Raw genomic sequence first — 17,933 nt, 5'->3', positions numbered from 1 at the left:
AGGAGGAGAGGGGAGGAGGAGGGGGGAAGGCGGAGGAGGAGGAGAGGGGGAGGAGGAGGAGGAGGAGAGGGGGAGGAGGAGGAGGGGAAGGAGGAGGAGGAGGTGGAGGAGGAGGAGGAGAGGGGGAGGGGAAGGAGGAGGAGGATGGGAGGGGGAGGAGGAGAGGGGAGGAGGAGGGGGGAAGGCGGAGGAGGAGGAGAGGGGGAGGAGGAGGAGGAGGGGAGGAGGAGAGGGGGAAGAGGAGGAGGATGGGAGGGGGGGAGGAGGAGAGGGGAGGAGGAGGGGGGAAGGAGGAGGAGGAGGAAGAGGGGAGGAGGAAGAGGGGAGGAGGAGGAGAGGGGAGGAGGAGGAGGAGGGGAGGAGAAGGGGAGGAGGAGGAGGAGGGGGGGAGGAGGAGGAGGAGGAGAAGGGGAGGAGGAAGAGGGGAGGAGGAGGAGGGGGAGGAGATGGGGAGGAGGAGGGGTGAGGGGGAGGAGGAGGGGGGGAGGATATAGGTCAACCGCTCACAGCGCAGAGAGAGAGCCGTGTAAACGTTCAGTTAACCCTTTCCCTGCCACACTACAGCAGGTTAACACTTTCACTGCCACACAACAGAAGGTTAACCCTTTCACTGCCACACAACAGAAGGTTAACCCTTTCCCTGCCACACAACAACAGGTTAACCCTTTCACTGCCACACAACAGAAGGTTAACCCTTTCCCTGCCACACAACAACAGGTTAACCCTTTCACTGCCACACAACAGACGGTTAACCCTTTCACTGCCACACAACAGGTTAACCCTTTCACTGCCACACTACAGCATGTTAACCCTTTCACGTTGGAGATATGAGGTTTAACGTTGGAGATACGAGGTTTAACGTTGGAGATACGAGGTTTGACGTTGGAGATATGAGGTTTAACGTTGCAGATAATGAGGTTTTCGCCTGATGGCAGCCAACATGCTGAACATGTTCTCCTTCACCCCGGGGGGGGGGAAAGATCAGATAACATTCATGAAATTGTGTCTTGGTGGAATTTAATCGATTGATCTATTTCTGAACATCAATGAGCCACACGGCGAGGCTTTTGTCCCCCTCTAGCGGCAGGCGGCGTTTCTACACCCAGTGAATATTGTCTTTTCTGTCCCTTATCAGTGTGTGTAGATCAAACGTTATATCTTGCTGGGGGGGGGGGGGGGGGGGCGTGACCTTCAGACCAGCGTGACTGGTAGATCTTCCTGCTCGTTAACCATTTGTCGTGTAGCAGTGAGAGGGTTAACCTTCTGTATTGTCGTAGTGAAAGGGTTGACCCTTTGGTAGTGTGGTAGTGAAAGGGTTCAGCTTGACCTCCCTCTGTTCTCCAGGACGTGCTGCCAGGGGTCGAGCTGAGGGTCTGGTACGGGGCCTTCTACCCTGACCAGATAGGCCCATGCTGGAGCCACCAGTCCAACCAGCACCGCCAGCAGCAGGTGGGCATTCCCCACCTAGTATTATGGTGGTTTGTTTGGTGTTTTCAGTGTTTTACTGTGGTACTACTGGCCATTGGATAAATAATGTTGTCATGGTACCACCGCTCGCCATGTTATCATTTAGTTCGTACTAGGGATGCTCGATATTGGCTTTTTTACCGATACCGATATACCGATATATATCCCTTATCAGCAGTGTAACGAAGTTACTTTTTGCCGTTCTAGTACTCTAACGCATTACTTTTTAAATTCAGTAACGCTGTTACCGTTACTAAATGGTTTGTTAGTTCGTTACTGCATTCTTTTTATGTAGATTCATAGCGAGCGTCCTCCTAACTCCGTTTGATTTCGCCTGAGTTTGTTTTGTTTACAATAGAGAGCGTCTATTTCTTTCCGTAGCCGCATTTCTGGTTTTCGCATTTCTGATTGACCACTGACTGACGTTCTCTGACGTTCTCTGACCAGAGAGCGTCAGTCAGTGGCCACTGGCCAATCAGAAATGCGCAAACCAGAAATGCGGCTACGGAAAGAAATAGACCCTCTCTATTGTAAACAAAACAAAACGAAACGAACTAACAAACCATTTAGCAACTACTTGGAGAGATAATTAATATACAACATGGAAATGAGATAAAGAACATGTTTGAGGCGCTGCTGGAGTCAACTGGACTAACGCTACTACATCTCGACCACCGCAGACTTTGGTGAGTGCAATGTGTTTACTGAAACTCAAGTTGATCAACGGATTTTGACTGTACGAAATCTGCCAGGGAATCTCATAATACTAATCAAACAATATAAATATAGTCCTTTCATGCACAATTGATATCCTAACTATTCTAACGTTGCAATGCTTTGATTGATATCTTAAACAACGTTGCAACATGCAAGATGGTGAATGAATGAATGAATGAATGAATGAATGAATGAAAACTTTATTTAACAGATTGCAGAATGGGTACAATACAGTACGGCTCAATACATACAATTGTTAAGGGGATGCAGACCTGAGAAAGACGTTTGTCTTGTTTCCATCAGGGTCCCCCATTTTCAATTCATATAGACATTTATGACATACACAACATACATGACATTTATGGCATAGGGACATATAGGTATTTAGTACTGATACATTTGTGACAAACGGTATTCAAATATACAGTACTGTTACCCCTAGCTTTGGGTAGGGCGTTCCACATTGTTGTGGCATAATTGCGAAACGTGTTTAGTCCCTTGTTTGAGCCGAATCTGGGTTTTACATGATTTGTTGAGCTTCCTCTGGTGTAGTGGTTGTGGTATTCACTGACCTTTGGGAAGTATTTTGACATGTACATGGGTACCCCGGTCGTATAGTGTATCTTGTAGACCAGGCCCATTGCAAGTTGCTGTACTCTGTCGTCTACTCTAAGCCATCCTAGGTTGTCAAAGTGGGCAGGGGTGAGGTGGGTTCTGGGGTTCAGGTCAAGTAGTAGTCTGACCAGTTTGTTTTGTGATGTTTGTAATTTTGTTTTAAGCGCCTTTGAGGTGCACGCATAATCGTAGTACCCTTGAATTATAATGGTTATAATGAAACGCTCCGGCGACATCAAGGCTGTTCCTTCATGGGCATGGGACTTTTTTTTTTTTATTATTTACTTTTTCTCCCATTTTCTATATTTTCTCCCATCCCAATTTCGTATCATCCAATTCAACCCTCCCCCGTCACGAACGCTGTTTCTTGCCTCCCACAAGCCGGCTGCAATGTGGACCAAGTCATACATAGCACAAGTCCCCTCCGGTACTTGAGGTAACAGCAGTCGCATCTTTTCACCTGCGCAGCTCGATCTCTCAGTGGCGAGGAGTAACGCGTGGGAGGCTCACGCTGCCCCCGACACTTCCTGATTCTACTGCGCAGGCGCACCAACCGACCTGTAGGAGTCGCTGTCCACAACGCCCGATCCCCACCCATCAGTTTCCCACCCCCTAATACGGCCAATGTGTATTAGTATGAACGACCAGCTAAACTGAAAGCAATGTGGAGCGCTGGGCTCGAACAGGCGAGCCCAGCGTCTCTGCATTCGTGGCGAGCGCCTTGCCCACTACGCCACGTAGCCGCCATTTGTATAGCACCTTTCATACAGAAACTGCAGCTCAAAGTGCTTCACAACGGAAAAAAGACAGGCATAAAATGAGCACATAAAATGCAGACATATAAAATCACAGTTTTTCACATTAGGATCTAACATCCCAACAGGCCACCTTGTTTATGGTTTGATTCACTTTTTTTTCTTTTTTTTTTAATTATTGCAAAACAGAAATTATTAAAAGTCAGTACTCAACACATAATGCATAATGAAACTAACAGTCAAGGTGGTTAAAATTACATGCAAGTACAGAAACAAGACAAAAAAAAAAGTCTATAATAACATTTTAACCGTATACAGTGTATATCCAGCGAAATTAACAATTATATAAATGTTTATATAGGACATACCCCTAATACCTATTTTCTAAAACCCTACACACATATGCTCCAGCTCGAACCCCCCCCTCCCGGACCCCTCCTTGGATAGTACCTCCGTTTGATTCACTTTTAAAAATAGACAATAATAAGAAAGAGTAAGATAGAATAGACAGTAAAATAGTGCAATAGTGCAGTGCAATAAGTAGTAGAATAGAATAGACATGAAATGAGCACATATTAGTGCAGACATATAAAATCAGTTTTTTTGTTACAGTGCAATTGTAGGCTACTGTGTACCATAATGCCCTCTCCTATTGGATCTATCCATGATGACGAATCTAATTTTATACAGCTGGTGTTTCTGCGTTTGAGTGAAGCCTCTCATTAATCTCAGTTATTATGTGTATTTTACTCATTATTTTTAAGATACCTATAATACTGTGTGCGGTCTTCCTGATATGGTTATATTGCATTCTCTCATATTGCAACATCAATATGAATTCTATACATTGTTCAGACTAATTGTGCCATTGTCGTACACTAATGTCCCCGACTAAGGATTTGGATAGTCGACTTTGATTGGCCGAAATGAGCCGATAGTCGACTATGAAAAAGAAAAATAGAAAAGAAATAAGTATAATTATTTAAAAAAAATCATTCCATCTGGGCTGTGGGGGTGCTTAATGTCTGAAGGAGTCGACTGAAGGCTTCTTGTCCTCTGCAAAAGCATGCAATTGGTCCACTGATGGATACATCTTGATATTTGTCTAGTCTGTTCATTAGATGGGTGAAATCCTCTCTCAGTGCCTCTGTGCCTGTTTTCGTAGGCAGTTAGCCTCTGGTATGCGCGCCATTAGCGTTAGCCACGCTTCTAGGCCTCTTTTTCTTTTGGAAAGAATGATAAAAAAAATTATAATATTTTTATTTTTTTGCATTCGACTAAGAGGTTGGCAGTCGACTACGGCTCCTTTCGATCGATTAGTCGACTATTTGACTAATAGGGGTCAGCCCTAAACTGTACTAATGTGGAGATAGATGTTCCTTTTACTAACAACAACAACAACAACAACAACAACAACAACAACAACAACAACAAGACCTCGAGATGACTAGAAGTGCCGACACCTTTCTGACGCCTCTCTGTGTTCGCTCCGTCTCTCTGCAGGTCATCGCCGTGGTGATGGACATATTCACCGATATTGACATTTTCTCCGACCTGCTGGACCCGCGGCGTCCCCGTCTACATCCTGCTGGACGAACACGACGCCCACCACTTTGTCGCCATGGCGGCCAACTGCAGAGTCAACCTGGACTTGGTTCATGTGAGTTTTCCTGAATCGCCCGCGCGAGGGTTTTTTCTCAAACATGGTGGCACGGTGCCACGGTCGCTTTTTCCATCCAAGTATGAATCATACCGTGTGTCATCCGTCACTGTCACGCGTCTGAGGAGGCACCGTGTACAGTCTGACTAAATTGCACGATTGATCTTTTTAGAGGCGGATTTAATCGGACGATATTGGCCTATCACAGACGCCGATATGAAAACCTTTTTTAGAGAACATACATAATGCAGAGAAAAATGCTTGGGGTCATTTAGAAATGGTGTCATCATCACAGTTTGTCCAGCAGAGCGCGCTCTGACTCCATTGTTTACATATAACATACGTATTACTCAGTCACTGTTTACGTATAACTCAGTCACTGTTTACGTATAACATACATATAGCTCAGTCACTGTTTACGTATAACATACATATAGCTCAGTCACTGTTTACGTATAACATACATATAACTCAGTCACTGTTTACGTATAACATACATATAACTCACTGTTTACAATACTCTCAGCAGCACTGTCTGCATGAGTCTCATTGCCGATGTATCGATATCAGAATTTATTACTCCCTAATATCGCTAACGGCCCCAAAAATCCAGTATCAGTCGGGCTCTATTATTTTGACACGCATGCTTTTCGTTGTACAGATGATGCGTGTCAGGACGGTGGCAGGGGTCACCTATTTCTGTCGGACGGGGAAGTCGTTCAAGGGGCAGGTCAAAGACCGTTTCCTATTGGCTGACTGCAGGGCTGTACTCAGTGGGAACTACAGGTGAGCAGATCAATACCCCCCCCCCCTCACCCCTGCCAAACACCAACCCTGCAACTACAATGCATCCTAATAATATGCTAGTTTCAGTAATACGCCTATTCAAGTTGTCCTCCCTCTGCTCTCTTCTCGCGTAAGCTTATTTAAACAAAATGTCACTTTAAATAATGGAAAAGTCACTTTAAAAAGGAATGAGGAATATAAAAAGTCACTTTAAGGAAAGAACAGATGTGGCTCTTGTAGAGTATAGTTTAGATATATTAAGTAAAACATAATGACAGAGTTAAAATTGTATATTGTATAGTAGTGTACATAGGAACCAGTGCCTTCTCAGGAATTTAGCATGTCTATTTTTATCACGCACATCTTAGGTCTTACCTGTTTTCTTTCTATGTCTATTTTATTATTGTATTATTGCACAATCGATGCGGGCATGACCACCCGCATTTCACTGTATGCCCTGGTATGTGTGTGACAAATAAACCTCTTGATTCTTGATTCTTCTTAGCTTCATGTGGTCCTACGAGAAGATCCACCGCTGCATCGCTCACCTCTTCCTGGGCGAGCTCGTCACCACCTTTGACGAAGAGTTCCGCATCTTCTTCGCTCAGTCGCAGCCCCTGGTCATCGAGCAGTCCCTCGTGCCCGCCTCCGAGGCCAGCAGCACCAGCAGCAGCTACTACAGCAGCCTGAAGAGAACCCAGTCCATGAGGCCCAGCAGAAGCTTCATGCGGCAGCCCGAGCTCCTCCCGTCCTCCTCCTTCTCCTTCGGAGAGTCCGATCGGAACGCCGGCGCGCACACGTTCCGGAGGAACGACCTGTTCCGTAACACCATGGTGGAACGCGGGCCGACGGGGATCACCATCGGGAAGTACGCGCAGCAGCAGTTCCGTCTGCAGCAGTCGTTCCTGGAGCAGGGGAGGTCCATCGTGTCCCGGCAGCAGACGGAGACGAGCTCCAGTGGCTTCAAGAGGCACAGCTACGCCGAGGGGACCCAGGAGAGCTACTCCTCCTCCAGGCAGTTCATGAAGCAGAGGGTCATGAATAATCTGGAGGAGACCGAGTTTCACAGGTTGGTTCCCCCGCCGCCTTTACTTAAAACTCTCTGTTAACTAGAAACGACTGAAACGCCGATCCTTACAGGCCGTGGGCTCACTCACACGTCTTCACTCCAGGAAATCCCAAAGGCTGTCTCTCACTTCACTCATCTTAGTTCATTCATTTACGTCCAAACTAGCAAGGTTATGCCATAAGTAATCGTGGTGCAATCAATTTTAGTAGGAGGAGCGACAGTGGCTCGGGAGGTAGAGCAGTCGTCTGGCAATCCGGAGGTTCCCGATTCGATTCTCGCTCCTCCCGGGCAGCGTGTCGATGTTCTCCTTGAGCAAGACACTTAACCCCCTAACTGCTCCCGATGAGCAGGTCGGCACCTCGCATGGTCGCCTCCGCCGTCGGTGTGTGAATGTGTGAGTGAACGGGTAAAATGTGAGGAACAAATTGTAAAGCGCTTTGGATAAAAAAGTGCTATATAAAAAAAGCAGCCATTTACCATTTAGTAGCTAATTTAGTGTCGACTTTACACCCTAGTTTAGGAGAGAGCCTACGCTGTTGCAGCCCAGTGCTGGAGCAGCTTCTGGAGGTTATAGCCTATAGGTGATGGCGGCACACTTTTGATCCATACTTCGCAGGCTTCTGGCTTTGGGAGAGAGCGGCTCATGTTCCACACATATTGACTGAATCGTCTTAGGTCCTGTTTTATTTGAGTGGCGTTCACCTTTAAGGTCCTGAATAGTTTAAACTTTAGAGTCTTGGTCAGAAAAAGGCGCTGGACTTGGGTCACTGGTCACTGATGAAGGTGTGAAAGGCATCTAAACATCTATTTGTTTTCACACAAATAGAATACATTGAGAGGAATTTGATAATAATGGTGCAAACCCATATGGCACAATAATCACAGGAACAACATGACAGCGACCAACATTAGTCTGTCTCACTTGCAATAGATGTAGTGCTGCATTCACTCTCATTTGCTCAGAAATAGCAGGCTGATTGTGAATGACTTTTGACTTAACCCTCAGAATCTGTGGCGGTTCGTTATAGAGCTATGTATGTAATGCGTACAAAGCTCAATATATTAGCTCAATAGATTAGATAATAATTTTCGTATGGGTTATTTATTTTCTTACGTGACTTATTTTGTATAACAGAACAAATAACAAACTACTTTTTCTTTCTTACCAGAGAGCAGTCGTCTCAGCACTACCATGAGGGGCCTGGGCCCGGTTCTGGACATGGACACTACGACAGACATCAAGGCCGTGTTCCACACCTCGCCATAGACCAGTACTCCGACCCAAGCTTCCCATCGGAGCCCGAGCCTCCTCCTCCCGGCGGTCGAGACTACCTCTCCTCTGACGACCTGAAGCACGACTCGGAGCACGGCGCGGCCCCGGTGGCCGGGAGGTACGGTGGAGGAGGCTCGGGCCACAAGAGACCCACCCTGACCCAGGCGTACGCCTACCAGAGCTCCCCGACGCACCCCCACCCCCCAGGGAAGCAAGTGTTCCCCAACCTGGCGGATCAGCAGCGGGATCCAGACTCTAGCGCCAGACAGGGCCTGAGGAGTTGGAGGATCAACTCCTACCTCAGCACTTGCGAGGATGGCGGAGAGGAGGGTCTTCCACAACCTATGGGGTCTGATGCCTTCGAAGACCCTCAGCAATCACCCTCCGAGTCTTCCGCTCCCCGCTTTGGGTCCCGGGAGCGAGCGAATGTTCCCTCCTCCAAGCCCAGACCAGATATACTGAGGCCACGCTTCGGGAAACCGCTCATACCCGAGAACACCGGTAAAGAGTCCGCTTCCAGAGATCTGATTTCCTCAATTAACGACTGGAAGCACACTGCGGAGAGGGAGAGGGAGGTGGAGAGAGAGAGGGAGTGCGAGAGAGGAGGAACGAGGGAGGTGGGAGTGGACGTGGAGACGAGAGAGGGTCCCGACGCCTTGCTCTCCAAACACGAGTCGTTCCGCACGAGCATCAACCCGCTCCTCCAGCGCAGCTCCCGTCTCCGCTCCTCCCTCATCTTCTCCTCTTCCAAGATGGAGACACACAACAGTGGCCTGGGACTGCAGACGGCCACGGAGGAGGACGAGACCTTAGACCCCCTCCGCACCAAATCTATCGTGGCCCAAATACTGGAGAAGAGGCGGTCCATGTCCCGGGAGCCCTTTGAGTGGAGGAGGAGGGCCGAGGAGGAATAGGAGAAAGTGGAGACGCGGATCAGAGAAGTGAGTCAAATAAAAGAGGAACCTCTGAAAACCAGGGAGGAAGTTAATACTCAACAATCTGAGGAGACGGATTCCTCCAAAGCCCAGACGGCGTCATCGATGAACATGAACGACCCGGCCAGTCGGTTGCAGTACTTCAAGGACCTGGCCGCCTAGAGGAAATCCTCTAAGATCGGGACAGAGACGTCACTGAAGACCACAGAACCGGCCGAAACAAAGCCCCCTCCGATCACCGCAGCTCCCAAAGTTCCGTATGCGTCCGTCGTCGCCCCGAAAGAACCGGCACCCGAACCACCAAAGAAGTCGGATCTATCATCCAAACTGGCGGAGCTCGGTCGCAGAACTTCCTTCAGGGAGCGACCAAGCCCCCCGTGATCCTGACCAAGGCCACGGTGACCCGGCCGAAGCCCCCGGAACCGGCGCCGACGACCCAGAAGGAGGAGAGCGCGTCGGAGAGTCAGAAGAAAGAGCCCTTCAAGCCTCTGAAGCCCCTCCCCTCGCCCAAACTCTTCAAGATCAAATCGCTGAACCCTCGGCACATCTCCTGCGGCGAGGAGGTTCTGACGGCGGACGCGGAGAAGAGCGAGCTGAAGAAGAGCCGCGCCCACAGCTCCTCCAGCATGACGCGCGCCGAGTCCAAGGACGGCCTGCAGAAGAAGAACTCGGGCTCCAACACCTCCATCAACACCATCGGCGAGGGGAAGGGCGAGGGCAAACTGGACCTCCTCAAGAAGCAGACGCAACGGTTAAAGGGATTCCTGGGGCCTAAGGATAAAGATAAGAAATCGGCGGCCGACGATAAGAGCATGAGCACCGTGCAGGAGATCGCCGTGGATTCGTCGTCGGCGAAGGACACGGGAGACGGCGTCGCCGCCTCCGACCAATCGGCCGCCAATCATCACAAGGTGCCGCCGATAACGAGCACGTCCCGGTACCAGACGTCCGGCGGCTCGGTTCTGTTCAGCAGCAACCTGCGCGACGACACCAAGGTGATCCTGGAGCAGATCTCGGCCAACAGTCAGAAGAACCGGCTGGAGCGGGAGGAGGCGGCGGCGGCGGCGGGGGGGGAGAACAACGCCGTGAAGAAGAGCCGCTTCCTGCGGCCTCAGACCAACCCCCAGGAGAGGGAGGGGCTTCTGAAGAGGATAGAGAGCATGAGGAAGGAGAAGAAGGTCTACAGCCGATTTGAGGTACTGCTCTTGTCTGGACAGTAGAGAGAGGAGGGGAGTGGGAGGAGAGATAGAAAGAAGGAGTTTAGAGAGGAGGAGGAGAGTGGGAGGAGAGATAGAAAGAAGGAGTTTAGAGAGAGGAGGAGAGTGGGAGGAGAGATAGAAAGAAGGAGTTTAGAGAGAGGAGGAGAGTGGGAGGAGAGATAGAAAGAAGGAGTTTAGAGAGGAGGAGGAGAGTGGGAGGAGAGATAGAAAGAAGGAGTTTAGAGAGAGGAGAGTGGGAGGAGAGATAGAAAGAAGGAGTTTAGAGAGAGGAGAGTGGGAGGAGAGATAGAAAGAAGGAGTTTAGAGAGAGGAGGAGAGTGGGAGGAGAGATAGAAAGAAGGAGTTTAGAGAGAGGAGAGTGGGAGGAGAGATAGAAAGAAGGAGTTTAGAGAGAGGAGGAGAGTGGGAGGAGAGATAGAAAGGAGTTTGGAGAGGAGGAGGAGAGTGGGAGGAGAGATAGAAAGAAGGAGTTTAGAGAGAGGAGGAGAGTGGGAGGAGAGATAGAAAGAAGGAGTTTAGAGAGAGGAGGAGAGTGGGAGGAGAGATAGAAAGAAGGAGTTTAGAGAGAGGAGGAGAGTGGGAGGAGAGATAGAAAGAAGGAGTTTAGAGAGGAGGAGGAGAGTGGGAGGAGAGATAGAAAGAAGGAGTTTAGAGAGAGGAGGGGAATGGGAGGAGAGATAGAAAGAAGGAGTTTAGAGAGAGGAGGGGAGTGGGAGGAGAGATAGAAAGAAGGAGTTTAGAGAGGAGGAGGAGAGTGGGAGGAGAGATAGAAAGAAGGAGTTTAGAGAGAGGAGGAGAGTGGGAGGAGAGATAGAAAGAAGGAGTTTAGAGGGAGGAGGAGAGTGGGAGGAGAGATAGAAAGAAGGAGTTTAGAGAGAGGAGGAGAGTGGGAGGAGAGATAGAAAGGAGTTTAGAGAGAGGAGGAGAGTGGGAGGAGAGATAGAAAGAAGGAGTTTAGAGAGAGGAGGGGAATGGGAGGAGAGATAGAAAGAAGGAGTTTAGAGAGAGGAGGGGAGTGGGAGGAGAGATAGAAAGAAGGAGTTTAGAGAGGAGGAGGAGAGTGGGAGGAGAGATAGAAAGAAGGAGTTTAGAGAGAGGAGGAGAGTGGGAGGAGAGATAGAAAGAAGGAGTTTAGAGAGAGGAGGAGAGTGGGAGGAGAGATAGAAAGAAGGAGTTTAGAGAGAGGAGAGTGGGAGGAGAGATAGAAAGAAGGAGTTTAGAGAGAGGAGGAGAGTGGGAGGAGAGATAGAAAGAAGGAGTTTAGAGAGGAGGAGGAGAGTGGGAGGAGAGATAAAAAGGAGTTTAGAGAGAGGAGGGGAGTGGGAGGAGAGATAGAAAGAAGGAGTTTAGAGAGAGGAGGAGAGTGGGAGGAGAGATAGAAATAAGGAGTTTAGAGAGGAGGAGGAGAGTGGGAGGAGAGATAGAAATAAGGAGTTTAGAGAGGAGGAGGAGAGTGGGAGGAGAGATAGAAATAAGGAGTTTAGAGAGAGGAGGAGAGTGGGAGGAGAGATAGAAAGGAGTTTAGAGAGAGGAGGAGAGTGGGAGGAGAGATAGAAAGAAGGAGTTTAGAGAGAGGAGGGGAGTGGGAGGAGAGATAGAAAGAAGTTTAGAGAGAGGAGAGTGAGAAAGAAGGGGTTTAGAGAGAGGAGGAGAGTGGGAGGAGAGATAGAAAGAAGGGGTTTAGAGAGAGGAGAGTGGGAGGAGAGATAGAAAGAAGGAGTTTAGAGGGAGGAGGAGAGTGGGAGGAGAGATAGAAAGAAGGGGTTTAGAGAGGAGGAGGAGAGTGGGAGGAGAGATAGAAAGAAGGAGTTTAGAGAGAGGAGGAGAGTGGGAGGAGAGATAGAAAGAAGGAGTTTAGAGAGAGGAGGAGAGTGGGAGGAGAGATAGAAAGAAGGAGTTTAGAGAGAGGAGGAGAGTGGGAGGAGAGATAGAAAGGAGTTTAGAGAGAGGAGGAGAGTGGGAGGAGAGATAGAAAGAAGGAGTTTAGAGGGAGGAGGAGAGTGGGAGGAGAGATAGAAAGAAGGAGTTTAGAGGGAGGAGGAGAGTGGGAGGAGAGATAGAAAGAAGGAGTTTTGTGAGGTTTTGCCCGCTGCTCACTACCTTTTCTCTGTTTCCTTAAGCCTATACTGTTTATTTCCCTTCTATACTGTTTATTTTCCCTTCTCACTCACTCTCTCTAGCCCCCACCCTCTCGTTCCTTACCCTTAGTGGCCACACCTGTTCGATATTCTATTATCTCTCGCACCTGTGGTGGCAGGCTAATTAGTCCCCCTGTGGGCTTTAAATACCAGGGCGCTTCCCCTCGTTTTGGCGTGGGGTCGTGTTGTATACTTGCCGAGTCATATTCTCTAAACTTCTAGACTCTTTCGTGAGATCCTCTGTCTGCCTATGCTGTTCCATTCTCCGGCGTCGAGATGTTTGCTCCAGCCTTCGCCAGCTGTCGCCGTTGCCTGTGGGGGAGACTGGTCTGCGCTCCCTGTACTTCCACGGGAGGCACCCCAGCGTTCCACTGCAGACCCCCGCGCAGCTGTTCGTCCTGACGCACATCCAGACCAGCGCAGACGCTCTCCAGTCCTCAGCGCGCAACGCGCATCTTCCAAGGACGCTCGAGCTTGGCACGCTCTCCAGACCAGCGCGCAACGCGCATCTTCCAAGAACCCTCGAGCTTGGCACGCTCTCCAGACCAGCGCGCAACGCGCATCTTCCAAGGACGCTCGAGCTTGGCACGCTCTCCAGACCAGCGCGCAACGCGCATCTTCCAAGAACCCTCGAGCTTGGCACGCTCTCCAGACCAGCGCGCAACGCGCATCTTCCAAGGACGCTCGAGCTTGGCACGCTCTCCAGACCAGCGCGCAACGCGCATCTTCCAAGAACCCTCGAGCTTGGCACGCTCTCCAGACCAGCGCGCAACGCGCATCTTCTAGACCTTCGTGCTTGGCACACTCCTCCTCGCAGACGCACCCCGAGGCGTCTCTCTGTTCCGACGTGCACACCAAGGTGTGGCGCACCACTCTGTTCCCCGGCTCCGACAGTCGGCTACCCGGTGACGACGCCATCGCCACCGCCGCCTGTTCCAGCACCACTCTGTCCTCGGCTCGGACAGCCGGCGCCCCGGTGGCGACGCTCCCGCCCCGCTGCCTGTTCCTGCACCACTCTGTCCTCGGCTCGGACAGCCGGCACCCCGCAGCTGCTGTCCCTGTACCTTTATGCATACGCCTGGGTGAGTTTTGATTGTGATGTCACTCACTCAGCGTAATGCCCCTTGCCCTCGTCCCGCTGCTGTTCCCCAGCGTATTGCCTCTGTTTTTGGTTCTCACTTAGAATAGTATTTTTGGACTTTACATCTCCCCCTGTGTGTTTGTCACACGAAGATATTATTACTTTGTTCACTTTGTTATTTGGACTGTTCTGCACCTGCTCTGTTTTTTCCCTTTGTGCATTAACTATCTCCTCTGTCCTGCAGAGCGGCCCAGATGATTTCCACCAGTCCTCCCCAGTTCCTCCCTGTTCCCCAGCCCGCCTCCGCGGGCCTCAGTCCCCTCTGTCCCTAGTCCTCTATCCCTAGTTCTCCTAGTCCCTAGTCCTCTATCCCTAGTTCTCCTAGTCCTCTATCCCTAGTTCTCCTAGTCCCTAGTCCTCTATCCCTAGTTCTCCTAGTCCCTAGTCCTCTATCCCTAGCTCTCCTAGTCCCTAGTCCTCTCTCCCTAGTTCTCCTTGTCCCTGGTTTACCAAGTCTCTAGTTCCTCTGTCCCAAGGCGTTCCCTTAACCTTCCCTTAGGCGTTTCCCTTACCTTCCCATAGTGTTCCCTTTTCCTGCCCGCCTCTTAAAGGCACCTTTCCTTCCCCTCATATTATATTCCTGTATTTGTGATTCTCCCTTAAAGGGACAGTGCCCTTTTCCCTGTTTTTCCCTGTTGTTCAATAAATATCTGTTTCTTGGCAAACCATCATACCTGTCTTGTGTTGTGCGATTGGGGTCGGTTACAAACCATAACAAGTTTAGAGAGAGGAGGAGAGTGGGAGGAGAGATAGAAAGAAGGAGTTTAGAGGGAGGAGGAGAGTGGGAGGAGAGATAGAAAGAAGGGGTTTAGAGAGAGGAGGAGAGTGGGAGGAGAGATAGAAAGAAGGGGTTTAGAGAGGAGAGTGGGAGGAGAGATAGAAAGGAGTTTAGAGAGAGGATGGGAGGAAGGAGAGATAGAAAGAAGGAGTTTAGAGAGGAGAGTGGGAGGAGCGATAGAAAGGAGTTTAGAGAGAGGATGGGAGGAAGGAGATAGAAAGAAGGAGTTTAGAGAGAGGAGGAGAGTGGGAGGAGAGATAGAAAGGAGTTTAGAGAGAGGAGGAGAGTGAGAGGAGAGATAGAAAGAAGGAGTTTAGAGAAGAGTCATTAATCCCACAGTAGTTGTATCCAGGGGCCTAGACTGCTTTCAATACAAAGCATATATTTCAAAAGTAAAGCCCCGATCCAGAGCTTTTTGTGTCAGTTATGGGCATAATGAGATAAGATACTTGAAGGAGTCAGTTGTTGCAAAATACAGGTCCGTTCTGCTTTAATGTTTACAAACAATTAAAATGTAACCAAAATATAATTTACGTGTATATTGAGCCGTCACATCATTAGAGCTCAGTCAATAAATATGGGCTCAATCTCAAGATAATCTTCAATCCAATGAGAAACAGCTAATTCAGTAGTAGAGAAACAATTGTTCAGATTGATCATGCTCAGATTGGACAGTTAAAAACATGAACGTGTTGATTATGGTATATTTCTATATGTGGCCTCAGTTAATGTGAAAAAGATATATAAGCTGCTGTTTACATGTATTAACAGTATTGTTGATCAATAGTATTGTTCATTTTAAAATGTTGATGCTGGAACTGTGTGAGGGAGAAACTATTATTTTACATTTTAATGTTTTTATCCATGGAAAATACATTGTGATAAGCCGTTCACACACACCACACAGAATGGATCAGCTGTTTTCCATTGCTTCATATACAGCTGTATATGGACCGCAGAACTTTTTTTTTTTTTTTTATCTTTTTTTATTTGTTTTGCTCTGCGCAGTTTTGGCGCCCTCTATATCTGCAACCATTATTTGTACATAAAAAATATTCTAACATAAGGGAAAATGAGCCAAAAATCTAAAACGGTCGGTCGATCTGAGCCTCAGCTTTAGGTGTTCACAGTCTTTCTTTCTTCTTAATTTTCTTTGAAAGCAAATTTGCACATTCTTTTATTGTTTGTTATTGTTATTATTATTATTGTGTGTTAGCTAAGTTGTTTATTTGTTTTAATTCTTTAGTGTGCACTTTACATTTATTCTTAGCTCTTGTTCTTGCTTGTAAAAAATAAAGGTGCAGTACTTTACTGTATAACTGTTAACCCTTTCACTGCCACACGACGGAGGGTTAACCCTTTATTATCACACAACCGACGGTCGTGAAAGGGTTAACCTTCTGTGTATTGTTGCAGTGAAAAGGGTTAACCGGTTGGTAGCGCGGCAATGTTTTGATTTGATTTTGGGGGGGGGGGGGGGGGGGGCGCAGTGGTGAACCTCGCCTAGGGCGCCAAATGTGCTAGGTCCGCCCCTGGGTGTATCAAACTCAAACATTATGTAAACATTAATAACTTTAATAATAATAATAATAATAATAATAATAATAATAATAATAACATTAATTAACATTAATAACAGTCAAATGTATATCAGCAAATACATTTACGTCCACGCAGTGTGCAGTGTGAGTGCTGCAGGGATCTATCAAAGTCCAATCAACCAGATGACCCCGCTGTACAAAACGGATACAGGGAGAAGGTACATCTCAGAGAAATCGGTCTGTTCATTCCAAGTGGTTCAAGGACCACAGATGGCTAACATTTTGCCAAACAAGAGCAAAACTGTTCTGTACACAATGTCATCTTTGGACAATGAAAGGACTCGGTTCTGGTTTAAGCAAAACCAACGAGAATGCATTTTCAGTGCTTGGATTTCAAAATTGGAAAAACGCTGTACATGCCTTTAAAAAACACCAGAGTAGCAAATACCACAGAGAGGCCATGGACTACCACCAGGTACACGTTTCCTACCAACGCCCTACCAACTTTTGGAGTGTAAAAAAAAAAGAAAAAATAAATAAATTAATTAATTAATTAATTAATTAATTGGCCATACCTATTCCAAATGCCTTCCGCGGTCCATGGTTTAGTGTAATTATAGTATAGTTATAGGTCATTATCTCATATGCCTTTAGTGTTTTAAGCAGTTTTTCCCTCTCCTTTTCTTATAAACTGGGCCAGAAAAACACAAAGACGGTTTGTTACCAAGCAAAGTTGGACTGCAACACAAAACTTCAAACTAGCTAGGAGTACACACTGAGACCGTACAATATTAATGGGGTGAGAGAAGGGGGAGAAGAGAGCGAGAGAGAGAGAGGGGAAATGAGGGGGAGGAGAATCATATCCGGTGTCATTTACCGTTATCCCTGTTGTTCCGTTAACAGATGGGGAACAGCCTGGGATAGCCCCAGATGGCGGAGAGACCTTTTGTCCGGGAAGACCGTGTTTTGTGTGAGATGATCAAAAGAGAATACCCGATTCCCTCCTGTGCCAAAGACACAGACACTAACGGTCAGAACAAGAGAACATACTGGCCGCAACACGCAAACGTACCTCTGCGGATTTACAGCCTTCCTGGATGTTCACACAAAAGTCGTAAAACTTGAAAAGAATAAACTTTGTCAAAACTAAAAAGAAAAGCCGAAAACATGGATTTTTCTGGAGCGGGAATGTGCCTCCGTGCCAAAGCCCTGGTGCAGCTCCTTATATGGAGACTGGGGTGAACATCGGTCTACATTATTGGCTGCCAGGGGGTATTGTTTCACCAAAACCGGTGCCGGTTGGCCAAGTTACACTTTATACCGTAGCTGAGGGGCTTATATGGACGTCCACCACGTGCGAGAGAAAGTGAAGAGGAAAAGAACGAGAGCGTGAGCGCACGCCCATCGATGGTTAGAAAACAGATGAAGTCACGCCCCAATCAACAAACAAACAAGCCTGTACCTAACTGCACATGCCTAGTTGTACCCGTGCTGTGTGTGTGTGTCTGTGTGTGTGAGTGCTAGTGTGTTTGTGGAAACTTGTCTGGAAACTAGTAATGTTGAAAGTATGTCTCTTGTGTGGGTTCACTCTGTGCCAAGGGACCGCTGTGTGGCCCTCTGCAGCCCAGAGGGCTATTATTAACCCCCGGAAAGACAGAGGAGGGAAGAGATGGAGAAAGTGATGAAAGGAGAAGATTTTAGTTTGGGAGATTAAAACACCAACCCCCCGTTTTCAGAATTCATACATACATGTCACTCACACGGTCCAAGACGGTCCATAAAATATTACTGAACATGAACAACTCCCCCAAATCCAGTGTTAACCCTTTCACCACCAC

At 48.2% G+C, this 17,933-nt stretch overlaps 1 protein-coding gene across 1 annotated transcript in view; it reads left to right on the top strand.

Annotated features, from left to right (window-relative positions):
• LOC311247896 (protein FAM83H-like) overlaps positions 1 to 17,328 on the top strand; it is a 137,724-nt gene extending 120,396 nt beyond the window's left edge. Inside the window, 9 exon segments of the mRNA XM_084338872.1 lie at positions 5,058 to 5,122; positions 5,124 to 5,214; positions 5,876 to 6,000; positions 6,506 to 7,069; positions 8,239 to 9,253; positions 9,257 to 9,436; positions 9,440 to 9,634; positions 9,637 to 10,473; positions 16,999 to 17,328. Coding sequence (XP_084194998.1) covers positions 5,058 to 5,122; positions 5,124 to 5,214; positions 5,876 to 6,000; positions 6,506 to 7,069; positions 8,239 to 9,253; positions 9,257 to 9,436; positions 9,440 to 9,634; positions 9,637 to 10,473; positions 16,999 to 17,019 — 3,093 coding nt within the window. The 3' untranslated portion in view covers positions 17,020 to 17,328.
• Positions 17,329 to 17,933: the final 605 nt, after the last annotated feature.

This window comes from Notolepis coatsorum, assembly GCF_963971535.1.
Source record: "Notolepis coatsorum genome assembly, contig: SCAFFOLD_265, whole genome shotgun sequence".
Lineage (NCBI taxonomy): Eukaryota > Metazoa > Chordata > Actinopteri > Aulopiformes > Paralepididae > Notolepis > Notolepis coatsorum.
This window is presented reverse-complemented; position numbering and strand designations above follow the sequence as displayed.